General features: G+C 39.0%; 1 protein-coding gene across 3 annotated transcripts; it reads right to left on the bottom strand.

Moving 5' to 3' along the window:
• Positions 1–1,819: 1,819 nt before the first annotated feature.
• LOC101740485 (prostatic acid phosphatase) lies at positions 1,820–14,244 on the bottom strand. Of its 3 annotated transcripts, XM_062672684.1 has the most exons (8): positions 14,088–14,244; positions 13,218–13,420; positions 9,434–9,529; positions 7,925–8,164; positions 6,706–7,006; positions 6,199–6,413; positions 4,543–4,693; positions 1,820–2,344 (listed from the first exon to the last, which is right to left on the bottom strand). In XM_062672684.1, exons 2-8 carry the CDS (start codon positions 13,413–13,415, stop codon positions 2,202–2,204), a joined length of 1,344 nt encoding a protein of 447 aa, XP_062528668.1. In that variant the 5' UTR covers positions 13,416–13,420; positions 14,088–14,244; the 3' UTR covers positions 1,820–2,201. The 3 variants fall into 3 exon arrangements, with proteins under 3 accessions (XP_062528668.1, XP_062528669.1, XP_004922981.1); XM_062672685.1 differs by lacking the exon at positions 4,543–4,693; XM_004922924.5 differs by lacking the exon at positions 1,820–2,344 and having other exon boundaries at positions 4,309–4,693.
• Between the last annotated feature and the right edge of the window lie 4,460 nt (positions 14,245–18,704).

Here is an 18,704-nt window from a genome sequence, read left to right as displayed (position 1 = left end):
AATGAGCACCCCACGCTTTTTTTTTACAATAAAATCATTTTTTCTAACACTATTTTTAATTCAAATCTATTAAAATTTAATTTCTATTTTTTAGTTCGATTTTCTATAAAAGCGTACTTTATTGGTTTTTTAAAACTATTATTTATTTTTAATTTTTTAGTAGAATTTCAATCTTTCATTATTATTTTTTTTGAATTGTCATCGATCCTTAATAAGTATACCAAAGGAGAAACCCCATTTTGGGCCTAAGCGTTACACGAATGGGATATGTACCAAAAAATTCGTCTATTTTGCTTGATTCACCTATTGAAATCTTAGCTTCATTGACAATGGCCAAGTGTAGAAAATAAGTTTTAATAATATTTTTTTGTTTTAAACAATCTTTGTAAACATCTGCAACACTTATTTCAATATACATACGTAACTAGCTCCACAAACGTGCGGATTAGAATTAGAGCATCCATAAAATAGGATCGATTTAATGGAAATCGAGTGTAAAAAATAATTAATACTCTTTTGCTTTAGGATAAATGACTGTTTATATAGGTATTTTAATCAATGTAAATAGAGTATGGCCATCGAATCGTGACACAACTACTTACAATGGCGGCAATTCAAAATATCTACAACTGACAACATTAAATATAGCATTAAAGGATAGTTTTGCATTTTTATATTAATGTGACTATGCCCTAGAAAAATACAAATGTATCAAATCGTGTTATGTTATCTTTAATGTTGCCAACTGAAGATATTCTGGATTGCCGCTATTTAGTTGTGCCATGTTTGGCCGGCCAGACTATAAACTTAATCTCATTGAATAACGTAACGTAAAGCACCAAAATCTACTAACAAAAATCATTAAAAGAAATAAATAGCTGTGCCATTTAGTTATGACACGAAATCATGTCGGCAACTGCAGCAATTCAAAATATTTTCAACTGGCAATCTTAAATATAACATGAAAAAGTCGATTTGGTACTTTGAGTTTTTCTATGGTGTAGTTACATTAATAATTTTACTGGTGGTAGGATCTCTTGTGAGTCCGCGCCTCCCACCCGCCTATTTTTGCCGTAAAGCAGTAATGCGTTTCGGTTTGAAGGGCGGGGCAGCCGTTGTAACTATACTGAGACCTTATAACTTATATCTCAAGGTGGGTGGTGCATTTACGTCGTAGATGACTATGGGCTCCAGTAACCACTTAACATCAGGTGGGCTGTGAGCTCGTCGATGGGTATCTAAGCAATAAAAAATAAAAATAAAAAAGGCATGAAATAAAATGAAATGAAATGTGATGAGATATTAAGGGAGCACGTAATGATTTATATTTTATATAAAAAAAGTTATCATATAAATATAGTTTTTCATATAAAAAAGTTTTCATTAAAATTAAAATAAGACTGACCTAAAGGTCTTAGTTACCAGGTCATAAAATCCCTTCAAAAATCATTTCGTGCGCAGCGCGTGTCGCATTACGTTGTTTTTAATTTTTGGCTTTCGTTCGTTTTCGTAAACAACCTAACATGCGATTTCTCGTAACAGGTTCCATTTTTATTTTAAAGCAAACTGTTGCTGCAACAAGTTTCGTAAAAAATTACTCATCTTTAGTAGGAAACAGCCTCAAAAATATAGTTTTTATTAAAATATCTCGAACAATAAACATAACCTAAAATGTAAACATTGTCTGATTTTACCAATTTGGCCATTGCTGGGAGACCTGAAAATTGGGCTCAAGAAACCTTCTTAGGTATTGTAACTATTGCCCAAATTCTATCACTGTAACGCCAGGCCCAAGTTTGTATGGATTTCGGGTTTGTCCTTTCGAGTTAATCTGACGTTTTGAAGGGGGCCAAAATCATGTTCAAATATTCCGTTACAAACATACATACGTCTCAAGCTAATAAAAGCGTATTAAAAAGGAAGAGTGTGCGTTGTAATAATTTCATCTATCAATATTGTACGCTAGCAAAATAATTAGTACAAGTCATAGATCACCATTGTGAACCATCATCCAGATTTAAGAAGTTTCTAACTCGTCACTTAAGAATGTTTTCTAATTTTTTTATAGCTTAAATTAGAAATGAGATCACGGTCTAGTTGGGGTTACCGTTTTTCATTGAATGCGAAGTAGGTACCACCCAACCCACAGAGTTTCTCACCGAATTTTCTTAGTGGGTCGCGATTTTGATCTGGTGGTAGATTCAGCGAAGCCCTTTAAGCCCACTGAGTTTCTCGCCGGATCTTCTCAGTGGGTCGCGTTTCCGATCCGGTGGTAGATTCTGCGAAGCACTGCTCTTGCTAGGGTCAGTGTTAGCAACTCTCCGGTTGAGCCCCGCGAGCTCACCTACAAACGTTAGGGCGAAGCTGAAATAGTCTCTCATGGCTATCAGCATAGGTAGGAAAAAAAAAACTGTTGCTAGGGCAGATGTTAGCAAGTTCTCTCCAGTTGAGCCCTGTGAGCTCATCCACCAGTCATAGAGAAGCCAGAATTTCCCGCGAGGCAATTAGGTAGGCGAAAACCGACCTTCAAACTTAAGGCGAATATGTTAATTGTATAGTTATTATAGGTATTGCGGATTTAACTTTTTGAGACTCATAACTCATGTCTCACAAGATAGGTGGCGACATTTACGTTGTAGATGTCTATGGTCTCCAGTAATCACTTAACACCAGATGGGTCGTGAACTCGTCCACCAACATGAGCAATAATGAAAAATTACATGGTGCCATCGTCGTAATAGTCATAATAGTCGAGAACACGATTTAAGCAAGTAAATGTATTTCATAAGAAAAATTGGTGGCTGCCTGCAGAATTTGTACACAGGCACAGTTGTATAGAGTTCATGTTTTATGACTTTTTAATAATATTTTTGTTGGTATTGCAGATAACATATCATTATTAATATAAAATTGAGCCCTATAAAAATCCTTTCTTTAGATTTTGTACATACAACATTGAACACACTTTTTAAACAGAAAACACTAAATTAAACTGGGTGTAATCCTATTACTTCGTTTAGTTTTCTGTTGTCACGTTATTATTTATTTATAAAAACTATGCGTAAAATTATCACTGAATTAATAACACTAAATTACTAATTCACAAAACCTTAGCTAAACATTTTTCTTTGCAAGTTCAACTGAATATAGTAAATAAAGTTCTTGTTCTATAGTTGTCTCAGTAGTCAGTCAAATACAAATTAATGTTAACATTTATATGTACAATAAATATAAATATATATATATATATAATCGCAAAACGATCCAATAATAAGTTTATTAAAATATTCATGTACTATTTAATAATGTAAATATTTAGGTAGTTTGTTAGTGAAAAATTTCTTTCATTATGCACAAAAGTACAGTGGCGAACTTAATGCCTAAGGTATTCTCTACCAGTCGAGCAAGGCTGGTGTAGAGTGCTGTGGTAGGTGCATTCCTTTTTGAGTAATAAGAAAAATAATAATAATTTTATATGCACACACACACAGTATACATACATAAATATAACATACAACACTACATATTATTATATCATAATAATAATGATAACATATAAAATTTACACATACATATCTCAATATTCATTTTCTCACACATATATGTATAATAATATACACATTTATACACAACATAAAAATATAACATATTTATTAGATACGAAGAAGAAGAAAAAATAATAATAGTAAAAATATAGTACGAGTATATTGTGGTGTTAAAATTAAGTTCCTGAATTGTTTCAGACATTCAGCTCTCATTTTGGCATATATTTGGCTTCTTAGTAAGAGTTTCGATGCTGGCACTTCACTGGGTAAAAATACAGGTTTGCAAAGCAAAACCTATTTGCCTGTATCATGATGTTGTTTTAGGCAATTTTTTATTGGACGTTTGTTTATGAGGAAGTCACGTTTTATAATAACTATAAGTTATTTTATTTGTGATCAAAGGGGTTAGTATGAAACACTAAGCGGTCTTATGAATAAACAGATATACATAAAAACATTTTTTTTTAATTATCTTGGTAAATACCAACAATAATTGGCAATAAATTATTAATTGATTAAGGACGTAGATTTTTTTATGTAAATTTATTATATTTATCATAATTCTTGAATGAGATTCAAATGGCACATAGAAGCAAAACATAAGATATATGTGTTCTGTATTTTCTCCAGCTTATATTTCGACAGGTGCATGGAATAACATTGTAACTCAGTTCTAGCTACATAATATCAAGGGGCGAAAAGCTATTTGGTTAAAGCGACATTTCGTTAATACGCGACGTTTATCTTTGTAATTAAAGGTCCGTTTTATTTTGTATAACAATCCGATGTATTCAATTGAACTTCAATTATGTTTACCACATTCGAATATCTGAAGAAGTTTATTGTCATGATATATTTTCCAAATTTTAAATTTGAAATGACTCTCCTGTAAAGTTGCAAAAATATCCCTTAAAGGAAAATAGCCTTTCACCTTTGGATATGATTAAACAATGTTATTCCTTGCATGTGTAAATTAGATCTATTGTTATTTATGCACCTTGAACATTATTCTCACACTCAGTTTCCCAATCATCAGGAATCAGGTTGCTTATGTGGTCGTAAAATTGTTTATAACCACATGGATCTTCGCAGAACGGCAGCTTTAGCTCCATCGGCATCTCTGTTTTAGTATTGTTACGATAGAAAGCCTGAAAGATAAATCAATTGTTATTGTGTTGTGCTTTTAATAGTTACTAGACGATGACCGAGCATTGCTCGGTATTTTTTTTATGGATTGTGTTTTTTAGATATTATATTTAAATACGAATTACATATTGATAAAATGATGAAATATTCTAAGATCGTTTAGGCATTTTTAAGTGAACACGCGAGTTAGAAAGACACAAATAATTTATATAAGCAATTCATTTTCTTGGTCTAACCTTAATCCAAACACTCATTCGGGTGGCTTAACAACGCCATCTGCTGAAATAGCTTTAGTGTTATTGTGTCTTTAAAACAGTTAGGCTCTCAATTATGAAAAATAGTATTATTATTCGCCAATAGATGTCGGGAAGAGTCATAAAGTTGATTATCGATAAAGTTGATTATTGAAAACACGAATAAAACAACATTTTCTGAAAATAAATCGGAGCTAGATCGATTTATCGGCCCCGAAATCCCCTGTATACTAAATTTTATAAAAGGTATAAGATACGTGTTTCATAAATTGGCAAACGCGTAAGCTCAAAGCATGGGCGCGTGAGTGACATTATAAGCCTCAAGTTAAAATTAAAAAAAAATCTACCTAATTAACAAAACCCGTTTGGTTGTATGATTGATAGACTTTAGTATTTTCATTCAATAACATACTAAAATTAGTTACCTACTTGTGAACGGGGTTTAAAAATTGTTTTCGTTGCCTGACCTAAAATAGGATGCTTTTTGTGCTGCGTGTTATAATCTATATTGAAACCTAGTATAGCGTATACTAGTATTTTCCTCCCTACCTATTATTAGTAACTTCAAGGTGTTGTACTAGTTTCACGGAATGCAGGCGAGCTTACGAGGCTCAGCTTAAGAGAATTTCCTAACAATAGCCCTAGTAAAAGCAATGTCGATGAATTTACCACCGGAACGGAATCACGACCCACTGATGTGACCTTACGAGAAACTCAGTGGATTGTGTCTTAGTTACGAGTTAAGTTGCACGTCGAACTCTTTCATCCTATGAGTTCGATGTTAACAGTGACCAAGGCCTGGAGAGCCTAAAACCACCGAGATTGGATCGGAAGGATCCGGAATTACGTGTTTAGAACAACGGCGACTGTGTGTTGTTCAGTCGTCTCGATCTGGTATGTAATTTGAGGTGACCACGATAAGAGGGTTATCGTGTCGCGCCGATTTTTTTGAAGAAGCGTTCCGACGCTTTCTTCATAGCATACTAGTAGATCACCCTCAAACACAGCCCACTGAGTTTCTCGCCGGATCTTCTCAGTTGGTCGCGTTTCCGATCCGGTGGTAGATTCTGCGAAGCACGACTCTTGCTAGGGTTTGTGTTAGCAACGTCGTCAGGTTTGAGCCCCGTGAGCTCACCTACTAGTTAAGGTTCCGTTGATATAGCCTCTCAAGGCTATCAGATTAGGAAGGAAAAAAAAACAAGTAGATATTGAAACATCTATCACTATCGATATCGATTTTGTTATAAACTGACCTTAACGAAGAAGAGATTCTGTTCGATGTCCTCGTGCAGTTCGAGTACGAGGCTGGCTCCGTACTCCGGCTCCAGCAGCTCGCCGAAGCCGAGCGCCCTCCACAAGGCCACCACGGTCACGTCGTGCCCCGAGTACATCAGCAGCAACCGTTCCGACCCAGAGCTTGGATTAAACGTATTGTTCATGTTCTCACGGATCTCGTTGAGCATCGGACCTGTTTTGTAAAAAAAATTTTATGCAAGCCATAAAACCTCATTGGACATTTTATACATTTGTAAAATTTTTTATATATTTTTTATTGCTTACATGGGTGGCCGAGCTCGCAGCCCACATGATGTTAAGTGGTTACTAGAGCCCATTGAAATCTACAACGTAAATGCGCCACCTTCTTGGAGATATAAGTTCTAAGGTCTCAAATATAGTTACACACTATGTATTATTATTTCAGTTAGAAGTGCTCACTATTATTTTTTCAGTTATATACAAAAGTCTTTGAGAAATAATACCTATTTGAAGCCGTTGCATGGACTCGTTGTAAGAAAGCAAAGCTAAACTCAGCATGAAGGGTAGTCTCATTTTGTGAGGAAACAAATTTTTTGTCCATTCCGGAAGTTTGAGGCCAGCTTCCTGTTCCGTGGCCAAGGTGCTGTACAAGTAGTCGACGTCGAGAACACTGCGGACCGTCTGGTTCGTGTATTTCGATAAATTCTCGAATACCTCATTGAATTTCGGATCGGAATTTTTCTCAGCTAGCTGCTCCGCGTACATGGCTTTCCATTTCGCACAAGGCTTCGTGCCTGCCACTATCTAAAATAAATTCAACGTATTATCACACACCACGATATACTATGTGAACTTTAATTAAATATCAGTTAAATCAGAATATGGTAATAATTTGGATTTAACTGAAATATTTGACTTGGTTATTAGGAATAGTAAAAATGGAGGCAATTACTTAAGATTCGCAGAGACCAGTTAAGTCCATATTCTCTGCTAGTAACATGAATAAATCAAGGAAATGTCATTAATGAAGATGGCGTAAATTTTGGCAGGAATAGGTTATATTACTTTTTTTTAAACTTTTAAACATTGAATGCTATGGATCAATTACAGTGGATTTATTATTAATATCAAGTAATAGGTGAATGTTAGTAACTTGCAATTTCAATGGATTGCGCGAATCATCCTAGCAATTTATGGACAGCGATCAAGGCTAGTTCAAGTAAGAGTTGGCTGGTAGAGCATTTATTACAAGTACTTACTCGTTGTAATAAATCTATATATATAAATATGAATTGCTGTTCGTTAGTCTTACTAAAACTCGAGAACGGCTGTACCGATTTGGCTAATTTTCGTCTTGAATTATTTGTGAAAGTCCAGAGAAGGTTTAAAAGGTAGATAAATATGAAAAAAAATCGGAATTAAATAAAAATAACAATTTTGTTTTTCCTTTGATTTGTACCCCGTCGGACGGATTCCTTTTGTTTGTTTTAAGTTTATATAATATTGTACAAAAGTTTAGGTCTTTTATTCATCGATTGAGGCACTACGAAGTCTGCCGGGTCAGCTAGTTTGAATTAAATTTTAGTTACTGTTTTATTCTTTTTTCGGATTATTCTAGACTTACTGATTATAATTGTCAGGTAGCTACTGTGATCAGACGAGCCAAGAGCTGAAGTCAAAGAAATAGAAACTCTTCTCGCTTACAAACTGAATATAACTTACATTGTCAAGAAGCCGGGGCAGTGAGTGGACCGGTATTGGTTGCCATGGCAACTCCGCATGCCAAGTTTGCCGTTGCGACGGAGGGAATAGTCCCGCCAGGAATGTGTACGCACTCATCATGCAACGAGACTTGTCGCTGCTCTGTACGTACACGTTTTTCTCATAATAGTCCTCGGGTATGTAGTTGGCATAGTAGCTGCGGTATTTCTTTCCTAATTCGTACAATTGCATCTTTCCCACCTGTTGAATTGAATTACGTTTTCAAATTCCGAATTGTATAGAAAATAGTTCTATATTATATTGATCATGTTTGGAACAGGCAAAGGGTTCTTGTCACCGGTGACCAAATGTGTCATGCAATCCAGTTTAAGAGTATCCTAGCTAGTATAGGAAAAAGTTCAAATATGCATTGAAAAAAAAAAGGGTGTGGAATATTGAAATAAATAAAAATTATGCTTATAGTTTTTATTTATTTCGATATTTAGTTATATTATTAATGGTGTAATCTTGTGAGTCTGCGCAAGTAGGTACCACCGCCCTGCCTATTTCTGTCATGAAGCAGTAATGCATTTCAGTTTAAATGGTGGGGCAGCTGCTGTACTATAAAAACTGAGACCTTAGAACTCATATCTCCATGTGGGTGCTATTTACATTGTTGATGTCTATGGGCTCCAATAACCACTTAACGCTATAAGGGCTGTGGGTCATACCCATCTAAGCAATAATAAAAAAATGTAGTCTACCCATAAACTAATTCAATATCCAATTTGTGGTATGGTGATTTATATAAAAATCAGTATTTTTTACTTTAATTACTATAATCAGAATATCCAGTATTTTTACATAGTTTTACTCTTTAATTAATAATTACATACTATATAATATAATGTAATAGAAATATGTATATATATTTCTATATAATACTGGATATACATATGCAATAACATATATGGAAAATATAAAAATCATTCAACCAATCAATAAAAATTAAAGTTATTTATTCAACTTGGCCTTCACATCCTTTCACACCTTGTTAAGAGTGTTCATGGTCATTATTCAGTATCATTGCTGTGGGCAGACGTTATACGCCTCACGAGCAATCACCACTTCTCACGGTTTGTGGTGAGTCTCAAACACCCACCAACTGCCGACTTGATTTGGTCAGTCCATCACATGGACAACATGGCTTTCACAAGCACTTTTAAATAATCATGGTTTATCCATTGACTCAGTGTAGTTTGATAGACCATTGTAGAATGAAGAAGAATCAGTTAGCAGCTCACAACTTGCTAAAATTTATTGTGAAAATGCAATTTTCATTACTAACTCTGACATTCACTTAATATTGAATTATGGAAACACAATTGAGATTCATTCATGCTCATGTTTATAGAGTTGCAGCATTGATAGTGCCTAGGAACCCTATTAATTGCTTACTGTACTATAGTTAGTCTGTCCATCTATGATAATATAAAATTATATTTATTAGACTTTTAATTTAATACCTACATTTGTAAGACTACCATATCCATCGGGCCACTGGTAGTTCCTGTAGGGATCACTTCTATATGTTGAAACCGGAGTTCGGGCACCATGACGAAACAACTAAAACATTGAAATAATATTAATTCTATCTGTTTATTAAAAAGATCCTGATATGAGTTGCTGTCAATTCCAAGCTAATGCTACCGCCCCATATTTCATATATAGTAATGGTATAGTTATAGTATCCAATCTTACTCAATTACTTAATCCTTTCAAATATAACTATCTTGTTTTGCTGATTCTAAGTGAACAATTTTCAGTTATTCTAAACTACAACCTGGATAAATACAATTATTGAAACCACTAGGCAGACGATGATTAAGAAAAATAAGAGTGTGATAATTTTTCAACAAGCAAAATAAAATAAACCTGGAAAAACTTTAATCACAGAGTATAATTGCTCAAATTCAAATTCAAAATCATTTATTTCAACTTAGATGTCAGCATAACACACTTGTTGAATGTCAAAATATAAATAAAAATGTTAACTCTACTACCGGTTCCAAAAAGAGCCGCAGTCCTGAGAAGAACCGGCGAAACAAACTAAGCGGGTATTGTTTTTTTGTTTTTTCTCAAAAATTTTCTTCTTTTTTAAATAAGTAAAAATATTTACAATAAACAAAAAAACAAGTCAAAAAATACAATAAAAATAATAATAATAATGAAAAATGAAAAGGCCTGGAACGAACGCCTCATTCCCACATAGTGCCATCTAGTAAATAATCCTTAACTTTATAATATGCCTTATTCCACAAACGTTCCTTGACAGTTTTCTTAAATCTATGAACAGGTAGTAATTGCACGTTTTGTGGGATCTTGTTGAAAAGTTGTACACCCAGCCCCCTAAAAGAGTTGCTTATTTTCTTAATTTGAGCCGCCGGCAACGCAAGGCTATGTTTGTTCCTAGTGTTCACATTATGCAAATCGCAGACTGGGGAATTCTTCAATGTTTTTACGCACGTACAATAAATTTTAAAAAATGTGTTGATTTCCTTAACCTTGTCCCTCAAGGATTCCCTCGGGTGCATATTATAAATAGCACGAATAGCCCTTTTCTGCAGGATGAAAATCGTTTCGACATTGGCTGCATTGCCCCATAACAAAATGCACTAGGACATAACACTATGAAAATAACTGAAATAAACCAGAGGTGCCGTAACTTCATTAGTATACGTTCGTATTTTTTTACCGCAAACGCTGCAGAACTAAGTCTACTCGCTAACTTGCATATGGAGGACCCCACTGCAGCTTGGAATCAACTGTTATATCAAGAAAAACTGTCGAATCCACAAGCTCCAGTGTCTCTCCACTTACAGTAATATTAATGTCTACTTGTCTAACATTAGGTGTGGTAAATTTTATACATTTTGTTTTTTTGTTATTTAATTTTAATAGCAGATTATTAACACTAAACTAATGTATCACGCGCGAGATAGCATCATTCACATCGTCATAATCTTCCAATTGTCGTTTAATTGTAAACAATAAGGATGTATCGTCAGCGAATAATACGACCTCGTGACGGGTTTCAATAAACTTTGGTAAATCATTGATATACACAAGAAATAGGAAGGGACCCAATATGGAGCCCTGAGGATCACCCACAAATAATTAAGACACCGGAAGATCTCTTTCCTTTAACGTCTAGCTTTTGGACTCTTCTGGATAAATAAGATTTAATAAGTTCTAATGAAACGCCTCTAATACCATTATGGTGTAATTTCCTCAACAATGTTAATACATTGTGCTCAACACAATCAAAAGCTATAGATAAGTCGCAGAATACCCCAAGGGCATCATGCGATTCCTCCCAAGCCTGAAAAATAGGTATTTTTAATAAGATCTACACCTGCATCAATAGTTGAACGACCTCTAGTGAATCCATATTGTTTGTTATGAAGCAGGTTATTGGAATTGAAATGGTTCAAAAGTTGTTCCAAAATAATTTTTTCAAAAATTTTACTCAATGTAGGTAGTACTGAAATGGGCCTAAAGTTAGAGCGGTCAAAAGTACTACCTGATTTAAACAATGGTATTATTTTACTATATTTCATTAGATCAAGAAACACACCACAATCAATACAGTCATTAAATATTGTAGCTAGGTAAGGTGCGATTATATCGTCGCCGGGACGCCTCCCTGGGACCTGGAAGCGGAGGCGCTCGTTGCGGATTACGCGTGGCGATGTGATCTCCGCTCCAGGGGGGAGCCCCGTCCCGTGGTCTCGCCGCCTGGCGGACACCGCCTACGGGCGACGGACTGTCGAGGCGATCCGCCCGGTCCTCTCGGACTGGGTGAATCGCGACCGAGGACGTCTCACCTTCGGAGCGACGCAGGTGCTCACGGGACACGGCTGTTTCGGTCGCTACCTGCACCTCGTCGCTCGGAGGGAGCCGACGCCGAAGTGCCACCACTGCAGTGGCTGCAACGAGGACACAGCGGAGCACACGCTCGCGTACTGCCCCACTTTCGCGGAGCAGCGCCGCGCTCTCGTTGCAAAAATAGGACCGGACTTGTCGCTGGCGACCGTCGTGGCTGCGATGCTCGGCAGCGATGAGTCCTGGCAGGCGATGCTCGACTTCTGCGAGTCCACCATCTCGCAGAAGGAGGCGGCGGAACGGGAGAGGGAGAACTCTTCCTCCCTCTCGGCGCACGTGCCGCCGCCGTCGAGCCGGGGGTCGGAGGAGGGCGTTTGTCCAGCTTCGGCCCCTATGAGGAGGCAGTCTCCTCCCTGTGATGGTCACGGGTCGACCTAAAGGGTTGAGGCGCTGGTACCAGGAGGACGGGACGACGCGTCGGCGGCTGCGGACTGCGATGCGGTCCGCATTTTCGTCGTTGCTGTCGTTGCCGAACATACTGTGGAAGAGCAACCCGGTCGGCGGTGTATCGCGTTCCGACTTCCGGTTCTGGCCCAGCGGGGTATCCCGGAACACCAGCGGCATCGCCCGGGCCGCCTGGTAGGGCCGCCGTACCGCGGAGACCGACGTCGTTGGTCGTCGACTATCGCCTCGACGACCCGTCGGTCGGGCGTCCTCGGGGTGGCGCCGCGTGTATGGTTGTAGTGTTGACCGCGGGAACCCCCCTACTCTGACCGGGTTTTGACCCCGGACGGAGATCGGACGCCGGGTGTAAGAGTGCAGGGGAGTCTTTTAGTGGATGGACCCTAAATTCCTTGGGCCCACGGTCTGCTCTCAACACCTGCAGATCGTTGAGTCTCACATACCCCGCGCACCCCCGAGGCCCGGGCGCTTCGTAGGAGGTGCGGACCTCGGCCCGAAAAAAAAAAAGGTGCTATTATATCAATAATGGATTTTTTATAACCTTAACTGAAATTCCCCATTAATCACCAGTTTTCTTAATATTAATGAGCTTGAAATTATCAATTATGTCCTTTATATCAATATTTGTGAACTTAAAGTTAACACTGCATTTATCAACATGATCTTGCAGTAATGATTCGGCAATGGTAGGAGATAAAATTAAAGATTTTGTAGTAGAAGCTGGGATATTAGCAAAGTAGCACTCAAAGGCATTGGCCACTTCTTGATGAGAACTTGATGCTAAATATATAACAACATTAAGAACATCGCTCTATCTAGAAAGGATGCTCTCTCAATGGAACATCTTTTCTATTTGATAGGAAATTATACTAACCATCCTATGTGTTTTGCTATGCCGTATTGTACATATGCTTGTCTGTCTGTGTGCAACGCAAAAAAGAGTAGTGCATGGGATTTTTCCACTTACGATAATAACCAAACGAAGAGTTTTAGATTCATAAGGTAATGTTTCGCTCAAAACGCAGTATCCAAGGAGACAGCTCAGTACCGCCAAGCCCAGCACTACTACTGCAGTTGTGGTCGACCTCTTTGGAATCCGATGACATTTATTCTGCTGAGTGGTGGACGGTCTTCTCCATGAGTTATCATCATTATCATATTCCATTTGTTCTGAAATGAATAGTTCATTTTTCATTGTTGATAATTTATTGAGATTCTTCAATTTACAATATAAAAAATATTGTAACAGAGATTAAAACGTTTGCACAGCGAAACATGTAACTATTTTATTCACAATTTGAAGCAGAAAACGGTAACTTTAACTTATCTTTTCTAATTTTACCGTTAATATTACAGTTTTAAAATTATTCAGTGGGAATATTTTCGGAACATGGTCATTATGGCCTAAAGGATAAGATGCTGGGTGTATTTATATCGAATAATGATTGTTAGCAGTGTTACCCTACACACATCTAAAAATTAGTCATGATTTTCGGTTTGAAGTGTGGAGGAGCCACTATACTAAACAATTAAGACATTGACCTCATGTCTCAAGGTAAGTAGTATTCACAATGTGAATTCCAGGCTCTAATACATAACACTAGGTGAACTGTGAATTAATTTCCCTGTCAACAAAATAAATAAATAGCCAGACTCGGTTCAGCTATTTCAGAGATTAGCCCGAAAAGAAACAAAAACATGTGCATAGTTATTCTCAACCTAGCGGAATTACTTTGAGGACCTTAAATTTCGAAGCAATAAAGCAAACTTATCAATAATACAAATTTGTGTAATTTTTTATAATGTAGAGTAATTTCTTAAAATAAATAATACATACTAGATGTTGCTTCTTAAATGTTAAACATAGATAATACAACTAATTATAAGATTAAAACATGGTTATCACAATTTAATGTTTAATTTAATTAAAATGAATGAGTTTCAGTTTATAATAACATTAATAGTAGTAATTTTATTTTTCCAAATGGAAAGGTAAAGGTATCACACCATACAGCCTAATCTTTTATCTATACATGTGAGGGAGTTCGTATAGAGTCCCTTCTTTATTTCGCCGTAGTCGTGTTTTAAGTAATTAACACCACAGTTGAAACAATATAAATTATATTGATGTAGCGGCATAAACAATTCCAGTTAATTATAATAGGTATATTAGTTATTTAACACATTATAAATTATTTTTATGTTTTAAATATTTGGCGGTAAAAAGGCCTCGTGTCACAGACTATATCCTTTTTCCCACATCTCGTGCGTTCCGGCTTACGCATAATAAAACGCCACACCACCCCCCTACGGAGAAGGAGAATCCGCAGAAAAAGAGAAAAATTATCATAGGTCGAAAGGTTTGGAGAAGTGGACTCTGCGACCTGACCGGGTGGTATATTGAGGTGTATGTGTAGGAGTAGCAGTTAGAGGTGCCGAAGGCACGAGTGGACATGAAGGGACATTAGTAGCATCCGGTTGCGCTGGTTGAGGCACAGAAACCCGCGGTGCTGGTGCTGGAACGAGATCTACTAAAGAATGCTCGACGAAAGCTGGCTTAATTCTGTCGACACTGACCGTCACCTGTTTCCCTTTTACATCAATCGACCACGTTTTTCCGTCCTCGGCTCTAGATATAACTCTATGAGGACCAGAGTAAGGTGGTTGCATTGAACGTCTAACCGAATCCTCCCTGAGCATGACATGAGAGGCGGTGGAAAGATTTTTAAATATGAAAGGTGATGGTTTAGTGTGTGAGGAACATGGAGTGGGACGCAATTTAGACATACGCTGTCTTAACTTTACGACAAAATCCGTCGGGTCCTCGAAACCAGAAGGACCGGGAGGTACTAACAGTTCCCCTGGAAGCGTTAATGTTTCTCCGTAAAGCAATTCCGCTACTGTTGCTTGTAGATCTTCTTTAAAAGCCGAACGCATTCCTAATAAGACCAAAGGTAATGCATTCAACCACGAATCATCATAACACATCAGAGAGGCCTTTAATTGTCTATGCATGCGCTCCACGAGCCCATTGGCACAAGGGTGGTAACTAGTAGTGCGTATACGTTTAGTACCACATAAATTAGTAAGGCGTCTGAAAAGGTCCGACTCGAACTGTCGTCCCTGGTCGGTAGTGATGACAGCAGGTACTCCGAATCGAGCAATCCAACCGGCTACAAAGGTGCTCGCCACTTCTTCTGCTGTTATTCCGTGCATAGGCCAAACTTCGGGCCATCGAGTGTAGCGATCCACAGCAGTCAGGCAGTATTGGAAGTCAGAACAAGATGGAAGAGGGCCTATGATGTCAATATGGACATGCTTCAGTCGAGACGTAGGACTGGAGAAGTGTCCAAGTGGAGATTTTATATGCCGCGTCACCTTACTTCGCTGGCAAGCAACGCAGGTTTGGCACCAATAACGGCAATCTTTGGCAATGCCAGGCCACACGAAACGGTCTGAGATCAATCGAATGGTTGATCTAGTACCAGGATGGCTAAGATTATGTAGCTGAGCAAAAATCTTCTTTCGCATAGGTTCCGATACAAATGGGCGTGGTCGCCCTGTTGACATGTCGCAGACCAAAACAGTGTTTGTGCCAGGAACTACGACGTTCTCTAGTTTTAGAGAAGAATTCGCATCGTTACGATACTTTTTCAATTCGTCGTCAAGTTTTTGGCAAGCGGAGAGAGCAGAATGGTCAGTTTCAAAACTAACAGCTTCGATGCGGGACATGGCGTCCGCCACCGTATTGTCCTCCCCTTTTATATGGACAATGTCCGTGGTAAACTGCGAAATAAAAGACAGTTGATTTAACTGTACCGGAGGAAGCCTTTCGCGACGTTGCGAGAACGCGTAAACTAATGGCTTATGGTCCGTATAAATCGTTACGTGCTGTGCGGCTAGGAAGTGTCGATAATGTTGCACACTCTCATATACCGCAAGAAGTTCTCGGTAGTATGCTGGCCACTGGCACTGTCGGGGATTCAGCTTTTTACTAAAGAAACCCAGGGGTTGCCAAGCATCACCGACTTTCTGCTGAAGGCAGGCACCAACGTGAGAACTGGAAGCGTCGGTGAAAAGCCCTAGTTCAGCGTTAGGCAAAGGGTGTGCCAACAGAGCTGCAGATGACAAGCTATCCTTACAGGCATTAAAGCATTCTTCGAGCTCAGGTGTCCAAGTGATCGGTGTGAGACCTTTACCTCCAGTGGCCACGATCGCGTTGACTAGCGGTGCTTGTAACTTGGCCGCATTGCGCAGAAATCGGCGATAATAATTAACCATCCCAATGAAACGACGGAGTCCTTGTACAGTCTGTGGTAGAGGAAAATCTTTTAGAGCTTGAATGCGCTCTGATGGTGGTTGTGTTCCGTCGGCAGATATTCTGTTTCCGAGAAAAGTAACTTCAGGAGCACCAAACACGCATTTTGCTGGATTTATAACGATTCCGTAATCTTCAAATCGCTTGAAAAGAGTACGAAGGTGTGCAGCATGTTGAAGAGCATCACGGGAATACACTAATATGTCGTCAACGTACGCAAAGCAAAAATCGAGACCTTGGACAACTTCGTCTATAAATCTTTGAAACGTTTGGCCTGCGTTGCGCAGACCAAAAGTCATGTAATTAAATTCATAGAGTCCGAAGGGTGTTATGATGGCGGTTTTACAAATATCCTCAGGCGCAACAGGAATTTGCTGATATGCCTTAACGAGGTCAATTGTACTAAATATACTACACCCAGATATGTTATGGCCGACGTCACCGATATGGCGAACTGGGTACCTGTCGGGTATGGTACGTGAATTCAAAGCACGATAATCGCCGCAGGGTCGCCAGGTGCCATCGCGCTTAGGGACCATATGAAGTGGAGAAGACCACGAACTTTTCGAAGGTCTGGCTGTCCCGCACTGTACCATATCATCAAAAACCTTTTTGGCCTCTTGAAGTTTTTGAGGTGCCAGACGTCTAGGACGACAAGAGACTGGGGCGCCCTCAGTGGTTAGAATATAATGAACTGTATTATGCTTCGGCTCACGAATAAGTCCTGGTGGCTTCGTAATGGACGGAAATTCCGCAAGAAGTGCACTAAATTGGGATGACGGAGCGCAGACAACTTTGACGCTGGTCTGGTCTAAAACAGCGACGGCAGCTACGCATGACAACCCGGTAATACTATCGACAAGTCTCTTACTGGCACAATCGGGCAACAACCGATAGTGCGCCAGAAAATCGGAGCCGATGATTGCGGTGTTGACGTCGGCGATAATGAATCGCCATTGAAATATGCGGCGTAGCCCCAAATTAAGCGCCATTTGTATGTGACCAAAAGTGCGTATCTCACTACCATTGGCAGCCGCTAATGTATAATTTGAACGTATCGGCTTATTTGATAACCACTGATATGGATAACAGGAGAGGTCAGAGCCTGTGTCTATTAAAAAACGGCGCTTGGTTGAGCTTTCGGTGACAAATAATCGGCGACTCTCCTTTAAGCAGTCAGACGTCGCCATCATTGACTGCTTTTGTCGTTTTCCGAAGGTGGCGGCGGCGTCCAGGTACATGGTTGAATACACTTAACAGCTTTAGTATTAAATTTCCTATGGTAAAAGCACATTTGAGGCTTACCAGGTGTTTGTGAGCGTCGTCGCTGATTTGAGAAATCCCGGGTCCTATTTCTACCGCGCTCTGCAGTAAGCACAGCAAGCTGACGCGTGACCTCATCCAGACGCCGTGTGATATCTTCTAACGAAGGGGGTGAGACGGCAGACGTGCTTGCTGAGAAAACAGCAGATGAATGAGGTGCGAACATACCAGGCGAAACTTCCAAAATTTTGTCCGCTAGCTCAGCGACTTTGTCCAGCGAGAGTTCTGATTGGGCGGCCAAAATTGCTTGGAGATGTTGTGGGAGGCGACGCATCCATAGCTGGCGAAGCAAATTTTCATCAGTGAGGGTGTTTCCTGCCAATGATCTAAGATGACGTAAAAACTGCGAAGGACGGCGGTCACCCAACTCAACATCACTGACAAGTTGCCTGACACGTTGCTCCTCAGACGTGGACAACCTACGGATCAACTCGGATTTGAGGCGACCATATTTGTCCTCTGGTGGTGGTTGGAGAATAATGTCTTCTACCTCCCCAATAACTCGGGTATCTAACTGAGCAATCACGTAGTTAAATTTAGTCAGGTCAGCGGAGATGCCCGAAATCGAGAATTGTGCCTCTACCTGAGCAAACCAAATTGCAGGCCGATCAGGCCAGAAGGGAGGAAGTTTTATGGCTACTGTGCATACTGAGGTAGGTTGAGGAAATAATGGCTCTGTGGGGGGTGGGTCCGTTTTATCGACGCATTGCATTTTAAATTTTTGTAACTCAGCCTTTAGGATGGCATTTTGTTGTTGTAACAGCGTATTTTCTTCTCTTACTAATTGTTCGTTTGCCTCCATCATTGAACTTT

Source organism: Bombyx mori, chromosome 15 (assembly GCF_030269925.1).
Source record: "Bombyx mori chromosome 15, ASM3026992v2".
Lineage (NCBI taxonomy): Eukaryota > Metazoa > Arthropoda > Insecta > Lepidoptera > Bombycidae > Bombyx > Bombyx mori.
Note: the sequence above shows the minus strand (reverse complement) of the source record. Positions and strands in the feature narration are given on the sequence as shown.

Excerpts from the sequence above, each read along its gene's own strand:
- LOC101740485 (XM_062672684.1), bottom strand. The coding sequence starts at position 13,415 with ATGGAATATGATAATGATGATAACTCATGGAGAAGACCGTCCACCACT. Across the intron at positions 6,414-6,705 it reads CATGCAACGGCTTCAAATAG|GTCCGATGCTCAACGAGATC; the intron begins GTATTATTTCTC and ends TTTACAAAACAG. Across the intron at positions 4,694-6,198 it reads AGAATCTCTTCTTCGTTAAG|GCTTTCTATCGTAACAATAC; the intron begins GTCAGTTTATAA and ends TTTATCTTTCAG.